This window comes from Hyperolius riggenbachi, chromosome 4 (genome assembly GCF_040937935.1).
Source record: "Hyperolius riggenbachi isolate aHypRig1 chromosome 4, aHypRig1.pri, whole genome shotgun sequence".
In the NCBI taxonomy this organism is placed as follows: domain Eukaryota; kingdom Metazoa; phylum Chordata; class Amphibia; order Anura; family Hyperoliidae; genus Hyperolius; species Hyperolius riggenbachi.
The window spans coordinates 334,400,596-334,413,825 of NC_090649.1; the positions used below are offsets into that span (position 1 = coordinate 334,400,596).

The 13,230-nt window shown below is 43.6% G+C and overlaps 1 protein-coding gene across 2 annotated transcripts in view; it reads right to left on the minus strand.

The window, feature by feature from the left end:
• Window positions 1-13,230, minus strand: part of TULP4 (TUB like protein 4) — a 218,142-nt gene that overhangs the window by 34,839 nt on the left and 170,073 nt on the right. For both annotated transcript variants that reach the window (XM_068231856.1, XM_068231857.1), the window contains exon 8: window positions 4,263-4,487. In XM_068231856.1, the coding sequence (XP_068087957.1) occupies window positions 4,263-4,487 (225 nt within the window). The remainder of the gene's footprint in view (window positions 1-4,262; window positions 4,488-13,230) is intronic.

Here is a 13,230-nt window from a genome sequence, read left to right on the forward strand (position 1 = left end):
ATGGTGCTAGACCATTGGTACGACCAAAATGCATGACTTTACATTTTTCAACATTGAATTTCATCTGCCATTTATGTGCCCATATAGCTATCCTATCCAGATCCTGTTACTATATGCCCCTATCTTCCTGAGAGTTGATGATACTGCACAATTTTCAATCATCTGCAAAAATAGCAACATTGCTTACCACTGCATCTACTAGGTCATTAATAAATACATTGAAGAGCACTGGACCCAGTACAGACCCCTGTGGGACCCCACTGCTAACAGTCACCCATTTTGAGTATGATCCATTGACCACAACTCTTGCATCCTCAACTTTTGCACCAGACTTTTGTGTGGAACAGTGTCGAAAGGCCTTTGCAAAGTCCAAGTATATCACATGTACAGCATTCCCTATATCCACATTAGCGTTCACTACCTCATAAAAGCTGAGCATGTTAGTCAAACAGGACCTGTCTTTAAACCCATGTTGATGCTGAGAAATAAGATTATTTTCTACTATGAAGTTATGTATACAACTCCCATGTTGATGCTGAGAAATAAGATTATTTTCTACTATGAAGTTATGTATACAACTGATGTTAAGCTTACAGGTCTATAATTTCCTGGATCTGATTTTTTGCCCTTCTTAAATAATGGGAAAACGTGGGCTGTACGCCAATCCACTGGGACTCTGCCAGTTGAAAGAGAGTCACAAAAGATAAGGTAAAGGGGTTTATCTATAACTGAACTTAATTCCCTTAGGACCCGAGGATGCATGCCATCCGGGCCAGGTGCCTTGTCTATTTTTAATTTATTTAGTCGTGCCTTCACTTCTTCCTGCGTTAAGTATTTAATATTACAGTTGGAAGAATGAGACTCTTCTGCATCTGTAATTTGCAACAGTAATGTTTCCCTTGTGAAGACAGAAGCAAAGAATGCATTTAATAACTCTGCCTTACTTTGATCATCCACCATTGAGTTCCCACTCTTATCCTTTAGGAGGAGTCCAATACAGTCAACCTTTTTTAGAGTTGATGTACTTGTAAAACTTCTTTGGGTTAGATTTGATATCCCTAGCGATTTGATTTTCAGCTTCAATCTTTGCCAGCCTAATTTCTTTTTTACAACTTTTATTGCACTCCTTATAATTGCTTAACCTCCTGCGCGATAATCCCGAGCTGAGCTCGGGGTATGTCGCGCAGGAGGAGTTCTCAGGCCCTGGTAGGCCGATTTGCATACATTTTTCTGTTACACGTGTAACTTCCAATCGTCGACGCTCCCCGCCGATCCGCCGCTACCCGCCGTGCCGCGCAGCCCCCCCCTCCCCGACCCCTTGCGCAGCTTGGCCAATCAGTGCCAGGCAGCGCTGAGGGGTGGATCGGGACTCCCTCTGACGTCACGACGTCCATGACGTCGTTGACGTCATCCCGCCCAGTCGCCATGGCGACCGGGGAAGCCCAGCAGGAAATCCCGTTCTGAACGGGATTTCCTGCTTACTCTGATCGCCGAAGGCGATCAGAGTGGGTGGGGGGATGCCGCTGCGCAGCGGCTATCATGTAACGAGCTTAGGGCTCGCTACATGATTTAAAAAATAATTTTTTTTAAAAAAAGTGCTGCGCCCCCTCCTGGGCGATGTAATTGTATCGCCCAGAGGGTTAATGCAGCCTCGGTCCCCTCTTGTTTTAGGACCTTATAGGCATTATTTTTGCCCTTCATTTTATCTCTAACCTTTCTATTCATCCATAGAGGCCTTTTTTTATTCCTAGACATTTTGTTTCCATATGGGATATACATACTACAATATTGATTGAGAATAAGTTTAAAAGCTTGCCATTTCCCTTCAGTGTCCTCCCCTTGTAGTACATTATCCCAGTTCACCAAACTTAGTGCCTGCATGAGTTGATTGAACTCGGCTTTTCTAAAATTCATAGTTTTAGTGGTCCCGCTGCCCCGCGGCCTATCAGTCACCAGATCAAACGTTATCATGTTGTGATCACTATTTCCCAAATGTTCTTGAACCTGCACATTTGATATATTATCTGGTCTATTAGAAATTAGAAAATCCAGTAACGCATTCCCCCTAGTTGGTTCCGTTACCATTTGAGTCAAGTAACTGTCCTGTAGTGATGTCAGAAATCTGCTGCTTTTACCAGAATGGGTAGCCTCAATGCTCCAGTCAATGTCTGGAAAGTTGAAGTCACCCATAACTATGACCTCATTTTTACTTGCAGCTTTTTCAATCTGCTGTAGTAATTGCAGTTCTGCAGCTTCATGAATATGTGGTGGCCTGTAGCATACCCCAATAAGGATTGGCAACCTTTATTTCCACCATGAATATCTACCCAAACGGACTCCACATCTTCACAATCTTCCTCCACCTCATCGTTCAGGACAGCTGTAAAAGAATTATTAACAAAGAGACAAACCCCTCCAACCTTTTTTCCCTGTTCTATCCTTCCTAAACACATTGTATCCCTCTAAATTCGGCTATACAGTCATGGCTTTCATCCATTCATGTCTCGGTTATTCCCACAATGTCATAGCCTTTGTCAATCAATATGAACTCTAGTTCGTCCATTTTCTTTGCAAGGCTCCTAGCATTGGTTACCACGCACTTTGGCTATCATTCATAAAGCATTTCCGCATGCGGAAATGCTAAAAACAGCTTACTTTACCGAGCAAATAGCAAACTGTGTATTCATAAAGGCTGTTTATGCATGAAAAGCTGACATTCCCGAGCAGAACGATAAATTACCACCTTGTGCGGTGATTATCTTAACAAATGTAACAAAATGTCAATTCATAAAGATTAGAGCAAGCGGTATACAAAAGGGCAATACCGCTCCCTTGGAAGTACCAATAAGCATGCGGAATACATTTAAGTTAATGGAGACAGACCTCCCAAGCAGCAGTAGCCAGAGCAGCGCACGGAAGGACTCAGGCAGCTTCTCCTGTTACGCCAGCCTACCGACAGCCTAGTTCGAGAAATCACTGCACTGCTATCGCAACTGGCAACATTTTTATGAATGAGCACCCAGAAGTCTAAAATACCGAAAGCAGTATTTTCCCGCACAGATTTTTGTTACCGAACTCACTTTTATGAATGATAGCCTTTATGTTTTTACCACCACATTTTCCAATTTTGGTTACATGAAATGGGCTACTTCAAGTTTTATCAACCTCCTTACTCTTTACACTGTCCCCACCCCCCTCTCCAACCCCCATAATGTTAGGCTCCCACTGTCTTTTTACCTCATCTTGTCTACATATTGAGACTTTACCCTCCCACCTCCCCCCAGATCCTAGTTTAAAATCTCCTCCAACCGTTTAGCCATCTTCTCCCCCAATGCAGCTGCACCCTCCCCATTAAGGTTCAGCCCATTCCTGCTGTAGAACCTGTAGCCGACTGCAAAGTCTGCCCAGTTCTCCAGGAACCCAAACCCCTCCACTCCTTCCTACATCAATTTCTCAGCCACTTAATTAACTCCCTAAGCTCCTTCTGTCACTCAGATGTAGCACGTGGCACTGGCAGTATTTCACAAAACACCACCTTGGAGGTCCTTGCTTTAAGTTTATCTCCAAGTACCTGAAAATCATTTTTGAGGACCTTCCATCGCCCACTAACTTTGTCATTGGTGCCAATGTGTACCATGACCGCTTGGTTTTCTCTAGCCCCACGCAATAATCTGTCAATTCTTTCCGCTACATGCAGAACCCGAGCACCCGGGAGACAACAGACTGTACAGCATTTACGGTTTCTTCGACAGATTGCCCTATCTGTGTGCCTAATAATTGAATCCCCTACCACCAGTATCTGTCTAGCCTTAGCTGCACTCCTATTCCCTTCTCGTTGCAGCAGTCTGCCCCTTGGTTGCTAAGGGACACATCTTGCTGCAGCATTGCTACTCCAGAATCATCCTCCCCAATATTACGCAAACAAGCATACTTATTAAGGAGAGACAACTCGGGACTAGCCTCCCTGCCACTTTTCCCCCTAATCCTTCTAACTGTGACCCAATTAGCGGCTACGTCTGCTTCTTGCTCCGCATTAGAGACAGAAGCTCAGCCAGCAGGACAGCCAGATAAACTGCATTGTTTAAACAGGAATAAATATGTCAGCATTTATATATCCCTCTCATTTCAGGTGCTTTAATGTCTTTCTTTCATTCCCAATGAAGCTGAAAATGTTGAAGACAAAGGAAATGCGTGAATATTATATTTTTTTAATGATTTATTTAGGCACCCCTTCTATCAACAGTTGAACATAAAGTGGTTACCTTTATGGTAGGTATGAAGGCAGTGGTGAGGTAAGAGCAGAGCCGAGGAGGCAAGGTCAGTTTGCTGATATCTTTATCATCACGTAAGGAGCTGGCAATTGCTTGCTGACAAAGGAGCTGTAAACTAGCAACCCTGTGTTCCACACGAACAACATACAGAGCTGGACCGGAGGCAAGGAAAAGGCGGGAATCTCTATGGCCCCAGCAAATGGAAGTGATAGGACGCTGCAGAAGAATAATAATTAAAAAAGGTTACATATTAGCGTCCAAGAGTATATAAATTTCATCATTTTAGTGATGAGCCTTAACCACCCTGGCGTTCTGATTAAATCGCCAGGGTGGCTGCGGGAGGGTTTTTTTTAAATAAAAAAAAAACTATTTCATGCAGCCAACTGAAAGTTGGCTGCATGAAAGCCCACTAGAGGGCGCTCCGGAGGCGATCTTCCGATCGCCTCCGGCGCCCAGAATAAACAAGGAAGGCCGCAATGAGCGGCCTTCCTTGTTTTGCTTATATCGTCGCCATAGCGACGAGCGGAGTGACGTCATCGACGTCAGCCGACGTCCTGACGTCAGCCGCCTCCGATCCAGCCCTTAGCGCTGGCCGGAACTTTTTGTTCCGGCTACGCTGGGCTCAGGCGGCTGGGGGGACCCTCTTTCGCCGCTGCTCGCGGCGAATCGCCGCAGAGCGGCGGCGATCAGGCAGCACACGCGGCTGGCAAAGTGCCGGCTGCGTGTGCTGCTTTTTATTTCATTCAAATCGGCCCAGCAGGGCCTGAGCGGCAGCCGCTGGCGGTGTTGGACGAGCTGAGCTCGTCCAGACCGCTCAGCTGGTTAAAATGCTGAAACCATGACTAGGCTGAGGAGAACCAAAACTCTGCAGGGGACTATTCAGATTTTGGAGCTGCCTGTCAATTAACCAGCAGTTAATAAAGGTTAATTAGTAGCTCAAGAACCTGAATAGCCCCCTGCAATGTTCCAGTTCAGTCTCTGCTTATTCTTTTCTCGTGAACCAAAATTTGCCATTATTTTACTCAATTTTAGATTCTCTCTGGTGAATAATTCATTCAAATACTTTATCATAGATTGCATATGATAGAACAATGCCATCATTGTAAATTGGCAGTGGGTTTTATAATTAATTATTCATGAATTACCCATAATACACACAACAGTTTAGTTGTATAAAGATTAACCATGTAGAATGTCCGTGATTTTAGAAATGTTTAAATATTGGTTGATTCACTCCATAGGGAACTTTTGAGTTTACATAAAAGATTGTATATGTCAACCAAATAAAATCCTTATATTGAGTCTTCCACTCCCCTTCCCAAGCTTACCTTACAGTTCAAATAAAAGTACGTTGGAAGACTATCAAAAAATCCTGGGAGAAGTTAGGAGGCGCCCGTGGACATATATCAGTAGTTCTAGTAGGTAATAAAGTAATTAAAAAAAGGTACTATTGTTCCTACCTTAGTAGTAAAACTCACACGTAAGGTAGTGGTAAGTACTTCTTAAATTTTATTGGGGGCACAAATGATAACGCGTTTCACGACCACAACCGCTTTCTCAGGTCTATAGGTGTGACTTTCAAGATAAACATATGACTCTAAACACTAGTGACCATCAATATAAACAATAAAATATAGTGCATTATCAGATACACTTTAGCAGTACCCCAAGGGGTTAAAATAAATATGCATAAATTAATAAAAGAATATAAAGCTACTATAAGTTATACATAAAATATAAAAATTAATTAATGCCTGACACATACTACGCAGAGAAAACATTTTCTGAGGACAAAGCTATATATCTATAAATTAATTAAGAACTAAGTCTCATCAAAAAAGATATGTAGGGTATAAGTGAGAGCCAGCCAGTGAAACCAGGTTAGGGGTGTGTGTGTGTTTGTGTGTGTGTGTGTGTGTGGGGGGGGGATGTATATGACCATTTAGATAAGCTAAATAATGGGGTGGTCAGATGGGGATCAGGGGACTACCCTGCGCAAGTCCAGGGTATGAGGTCTCTGGGAGAGGTAGAATCCAGATATACACATATTAGAGAGGGAATCCGGAGATATGGGGGAGGGAGGGAAACATCCATAGGTATAATAGGTCAAACATGCCTCAGTGTGGTTGATATACCAGGCTATGGGAAAAAAGGTTTCCATAAAATAAGGGTATGGGAACCAGGCTGGGGATGGAGGGACGTGGAGCCCCTCAGTGGGGCTAAGGGATCACAAAATGTACCTTATAATATGTAGGGTGTGGACGTATATGGAGGGCCAGGTGGCAATAGAGGCTTACCTAAGGTGAAGTGTCTATCTTGGGCGCCAAAAGTGCTGCGCGTGGAGTGGTGTTATTAAACAGACAAAAGCTGAAGGGAGGCGGGCTGACCTCATCAGGGGGGGTGTCGAGCGGCCGGCGTGCGTCCATGATCAGGGACGAAGGACGTCATCCTATGGTGGGCGTGGGGGAAGTCCCGGACTGGCTTCCCCAGTTGCTAGGTGATCATGGAGGCAGGAAGTGCAGTAGAGCACCAGGTGCCTCCCGGCGGCCATTTAGGGGAAGACCAAAGGGAGCGGCCATATTGGGGTGGGAGAAAAAGGGTATATATGTTTATATAGTCTGCCTCCCCAGCGGTGGGAGTTCTGGGAGGCCATATTAGAGGAGACTGGAGGGGGCGGCCATGTCGGGGTGGATCTGGGGATAAAAATAATAATAATCTGCCAATCGGCAGATGGTATGTACAATTAGAAGTTATATGGAACAGTAGCTAGAGGAGCATAATGTGTGTACTAGTAGTTAGACATATGTAGGGTAATATAATACATACATTCAGAATTGTACAAAAGTCGCTTGGGAGGCAAACATAAGTGGGGCACAATATGTGTGCATGCAGGTATAACAGAAATAAAACAAAAATATATAATATATACAGTGGGTAATACGATGCACAATACAATTATTGCTTTCACCTGTAGCAGACCCTAATGATCAATAATTCAAAGGTCTTAGATTGTTTTCAATGAATTGGAATAGTAGGGGTCATAGTTGGAGAAGGAGGTGGTATGGCTCAAAAAGGGTATAGGGGCATCATGGAAAAATACACACATATAAGCACATAACACCACATCTAAAGGTGCTTTCAAAACAGCTAATCCCGCTTAGTGGGCGGGTCAAGGTAGAACCTTAAGTCATAGCCCGGGATTTAGGATTGTACCGATTGTACAGATCATGGCCCCAAGATACGCTTCTTGGAACAGCATATACTGTAGTAGGTATGGGATAAGGTCAGATGTGGGCTATTCGGCCTCGATCTTAGGGGACATGGTCCCATTAGGTTTAGGATGGGTCTGTATAAGAACACATAAGACAGGTCCAAGACAGGTCAGGGATCAAGTTATTGAGAAATTTAAAGCAGGCTTAGGCTACAAAAAGACTTCCAAAGCCTTGAACATCCCACGGAGCACTGTTCAAGCGATCATTCAGAAATGGAAGGAGTATGGCACAACTGTAAACCTACCAAGACAAGGCCATCCACCTAAACTCACAGGCCGAACAAGGAGAGCGCTGATCAGAAATGCAGTCAAGAGGCCCATGGTGACTCTGGACGAGCTGCAGAGATCTACAGCTCAGGTGGGAGACTCTGTCCATAGGACAACTATTAGTCATGCACTGTACAAAGTTGGCCTTTGTGGAAGAGTGGCAAGAAGAAAGACATTGTTAACAGAAAGCATAAGAAGTCCCGTTTCCAGTTTTCCACAAGCCATGTGGGGGACACAGCAACCATGTGGAAGAAGGTGCTCTGGTCTGATGAGACCAAAATGGAACTTTTTGGCCAAAATGCAAAACGCTATGTGTGGCAGAAAACTAACACTGCACATCACTCTGAACACACCATCCCCACTGTCAAATATGGTGGTGGCAGCATCATGCTTGGGGGGGTGCATCTCTTCAGCAGGGACATGGAAGCTGGTCAGAGTTGATGGGAAGATGGATGGAGCCAAATACAGGGCAAACTTGGAAGAAAACCTCTTGGAGTCTGCAAAAGACTTGAGACTGGGGCGGAGGTTCACCTTCCAGCAGGACAATGACCCTAAACATAAAGCCAGGGCAACAACGGAATGGTTTAAAACAAACATATCTATGTGTTAGAATGGCCCAGTCAAAGTCCAGATCTAAATCTAATCGAGAATCTGTGGCAAGATCTGAAAACTGCTGTTCACAAACGCTGTCCATCTAATCTGACTGAGCTGGAGCTGTTTTGCAAAGAAGAATGGGCAAGGATTTCAGTCTCTAGATGTGCAAAGCTGGTAGAGACATACCCTAAAAGACTGGCAGCTGTAATTGCAGCAAAAGGTGGTTCTACAAAGTATTGACTCAGGGGGCCGAATAATTACGCACACCCCACTTTGCAGTTATTTATTTGTAAAAAATGTTTGGAATGATGTATGATTTTCAATCGACTTCTCACATGTACACCACTTTGTATTGGTCTTTCATGTGGAATTCCAATAAAATTGATGCATGTTTGAGGCAGTAATGTGACAAAATGTGGAAAACTTCAAGGGGGCCGAATACTTTTACAACCCACTGTATACTCTGTACAGCGCTGCGGAAGATGTCGGCGCTATATAAATATTAAATAATAACTAAATTACAGTGGTGTGAAAAACTATTTGCCCCCTTCCTGATTTCTTATTCTTTTGCATGTTTGTCACACTTAAATGTTTCTGTTCATCAAAAACCGTTAACTATTAGTCAAAGATAACATAATTGAACACAAAATGCAGTTTTAAATGATAGTTTTTATTATTTAGTGAGAAAAAAAAACTCAAAATCTACATGGAACTGTGTGAAAAAGTAATTGCCCCCCTTGTTAAAAAATAACTTAACTGTGGTTTATCACATCTGAGTTCAATTTCTGTAGTCACCCCCAGGCCTGATTACTGCCGCACTTGTTTCAATCAAGAAATCACATAAATAGGAGCTATCTGACACAGAGAAGTAGACCAAAAGCACCTCAAAAGCTAGACATCATGCCAAGATCCAAAGAAATTCAGGTACAAATGAGAACAAAAGTACTGTAATTGAGATCTATCAGTCTGGTAAAAGTTATAAAGCCATTTCTAAAGCGTTGGGACTCCAGCGAACCACAGTGAGAGCCATTATCCACAAATGGCAAAAACATGGAACAGTGATAAACCTTCCCAGGAGTGGCCGGTCGACCAAAATTACCCCAAGAGCGCAGAGAAAACTCATCCGAGAGGCCACAAAAGACCCCAGGACAACATCTAAAGAACTGCAGGCCTCACTTGCCTCAATTAAGATCAGTGTTCACGACTCCACCATAAGAAAGAGACTGGGCAAAAACGGTCTGCATGGCAGATATCCAAGGCGCAAACCACTTTTAAGCAAAAAGAACATTAAGGCTCGTCTCAATTTTGCTAAAAAAAAATCTCAATGATTGCCAAGACTTTTGGGAAAATACCTTGTGGACCGACGAGACAAAAGTTGAACTTTTTGGAAGGTGCGTGACCCGTTACATCTGGCGTAGAAGTAACACAGCATTTCAGCAAAAGAACATCATACCAACAGTAAAATATAGTGGTGGTAGTGTGATGGTCTGGGGTTGTTTTGCTGCTTCAGGACCTGGAAGGCTTGCTGTGATAGATGGAACCATGAATTCTACTGTCTACCAAAAAATCCTGAAGGAGAATGTCCGGCCATCTGTTCGTCAACTCAAGCTGAAGCGATCTTGGGTGCTGCAGCAGGACAATGACCCAAAACACACCAGCAAATACACCTCTGAATGGCTGAAGAAAAACAAAATGAAGACTTTGGAGTGGCCTAGTCAAAGTCCTGACCTGAAAACTATTGAGATGTTGTGGCATGACCTTAAAAAGGCGGTTCATGCTAGAAAACCCTCAAATAAAGCTGAATTACAACAATTCTGCAAAGATGAGTCGGCCAAAATTCCTCCAGAGAGCTGTAAAAGACTCGTTGCAAGTTATCGCAAACGCTTGATTGCAGTTATTGCTGCTAAGGGTGCCCCAACCAGTTATTAGGTTCAGGGGGCAATTTCTTTTTCACACAGGGCCATGTAGGTTTTGAGTTTTTTTTCTCACTAAATAATAAAAACCATCATTTAAAACTGCATTTTGTGTTCAATTATGTTATCTTTGACTAATAGTTAACGGCTTTTGATGAGCAGAAACATTTGAGTGTGACAAACATGCAAAATCAGGAAGGGGGCAAATAGTTTTTCACACCACTGTATATAAAGATATTACCCTTTACAGTCATTCAAATGTCTGCATTAGTTATGCAGAAATCTTTTCTCATCTACAAGTGAAATATTGCATAAAATAACCCTTCCTTCCTTCTGGATGGATGTATCAGTTTACATACTAATGTTTACCTCACTAGTCCAACTAAAATGTGCAGGTATTCATCAATTTCCCCCAAAATATAAGAGGAATAACCCTCATACTATTTGGTGCTCAGTATTAATCGCCTTTTACTGGGAATAGCAAGATTCTTCAAGAGCATCCCAAAAACAATGGTGAAATACAATTTTAAATGTAAATAAACGATGGTAGATTTATGGTTAAATAAATACTTCCAAAAGAGTAAGCCATTTCCTAATAAAATATTATTGTCTTGCTCTTCTTGTTAGTTATATTTTCCATATAACATGTTTATGAGGCTTTTTAAAATGATAAAAATCCGGAGATTAAGACTGTGTATTGAGCATCAGTCAAACTCAAACCAATAGGGTCCAAACTCCAAAACGCAGTCTATGTTGTGTGCCGGGCACCCCAAAGTATCAGGGGCAATGCCTGAATGCTGCCATTATTATTATTTATATAGCGCTGACAACTTTCTCAGCATTGCTTTGTCTGCCATGGCACAGATGTGCTCCTCTGGATGGTAAGGCAGCATGCTGTCATTTATAGTGAAAAAGGAAAAAAAGGTGAGCACCAACTTGTGCTGTATTCGTTATTTTCTGAACATGCTTATAGCAGAGTGGACATTTGCATTGTAGAATAAAAAGAACGCTTGCTCGCAGCTTTTGGAGGCATGGACGGAAAGGGCAAAGGCACTGTGTATTTAAAAGTGCACCACACATACCAACTGTGTCCAACCTGTCCTCTATCTATTTTCTACCAGTCATAATGGGAGAAGGGGATGGTGCACACACGAGTGCATAGAAGGCAACAAATGACATGCGTGTATAGACATTGGCTATGGCCCACCGTCTTAATGGAAGCATTATGCCAGATGCTGCCGGTACAAGTGCCAGGGTCATTGTCCCTAGCAGGAAGTCATTTTTCACATGCAGCGTGGGCTTGCGTGATAGATTGGCCTCATACGCAGTATTGAGAGAGCGACAACCGGGACATGGCTCGCTGCTGAATATATGTGTACTGGTGGTTTGAATCCCAGCCAGGTCAACATCTGCAAGGAGTTTGTATGTTCTCCCAGTGTCTGCGTGGGTTTCCTCCGGGCACTCCAGTTTCCTCCCACATCCCAAAAACATACAGATAAGTTAATTGGCTTCCCCCCTAAATTGGCCCTAGACTACAATACATACACTACACAATATAGACATATAACTATGGTAGGGAATATATACTCTGTACACCATTCTCTTCTGAGGTGTGTCAATCCCATTGGCGACTGCAGGGCTACGCTGAAGGGGTTCAGCCTGATCGCTATTGGCACAGGACCGCCAAGTGTCCTGCAAGAGCTGTCCATTCTAGGGGTGAGTCAATCTGTGTGTGTGTGTGGGGGGGGGGGGGGGGGGGGAAGGGGGAAACATAGTGGCTGCCAGGGGCAGGAAGCCCCAGGTAAGTAGATCTTTGATTTTTTTTTTTCCTGCTCAGATACTTCCTTTAATTATTGCTTATTTTTCATACTGGTCACCTATCCATCACAGCTTTTAATTCTTTATACTGACCACATAAAACATACAAAAACTCAATGTAACAGCCAATAGCAAGTAAAATGAACAGCCATACAACTGCAGTCTTGTGTGGATACCTGCTTTAGACCTCTTGAACACTAAATGCAATTCAGATTTTTTATACGATCCAATTTTTGATTCAGATTAAAATAAGTTCCGCATACTGCTACCTTTTTAATCGGAATAAAAAAAATCGGACTGTATAAGGAAAAATTGGAATCACATGTAATGTGCAAGAGGCCTTAAGGGTTTTTTTTAATACCAGGTCGACCTAGATTTATTAAAGATAAGTTCTTGCTGCGGTTCTGTGCATGTGCATTTAATACAGCAAACAAATTCAAAAACCCCAGCCCCATTTCTAGGAGCGGGCGAGGTGGGTGGCCACCCAGAGCACAGTGCAGAGGGCGGGTGGGAGGGTATCAGTGGGTACAGTGAGACGCAGCCCTGTTTCTAGGACCAAGAAGTGGGCGCAGAGCTGTGTGATAAGGAGGGCCCGACTCTTCTTTCTCCTCGGCCCCCCTTTCTGTGCTCCCCCATTGGCAAAGTTTCAGCAGGAGGCGGGGTTTACAGTGGACACTCACCTCCTCCAGGCTGCATGAGCTAGAGGTCCACATCTCCTCTGTCCTCTTGCCTGCAGTGTTGCTCACTCTAATTCCTGGTTCTAGAGCATGAACAATGCTCCTCGCATGAAGCCCCGAGGAGGAGAGCGGCCATTGCAATCCCCACCCTCTGCAGCGTAACTCTGCATACCGGTGGAGGGGCAAAGAAGGAGGGCCTGAAGAGAAGGAGAGCGGATAGAAGCGGGGCCCCCTTACAATGCCACTAGACATCAGGGATCATCTGCCACTTGAGGGCATCGGGGCACCTGATTTGTCAAATTTAGAAAAAAATATTTTATACTCCACAAAAATGTGACGCATTTTGCAGGCAACATGTGGCTAAGACATCTGGCTACATATACGGTTGGGGCTACAACTGGGTTGGGGCTACATCTGGC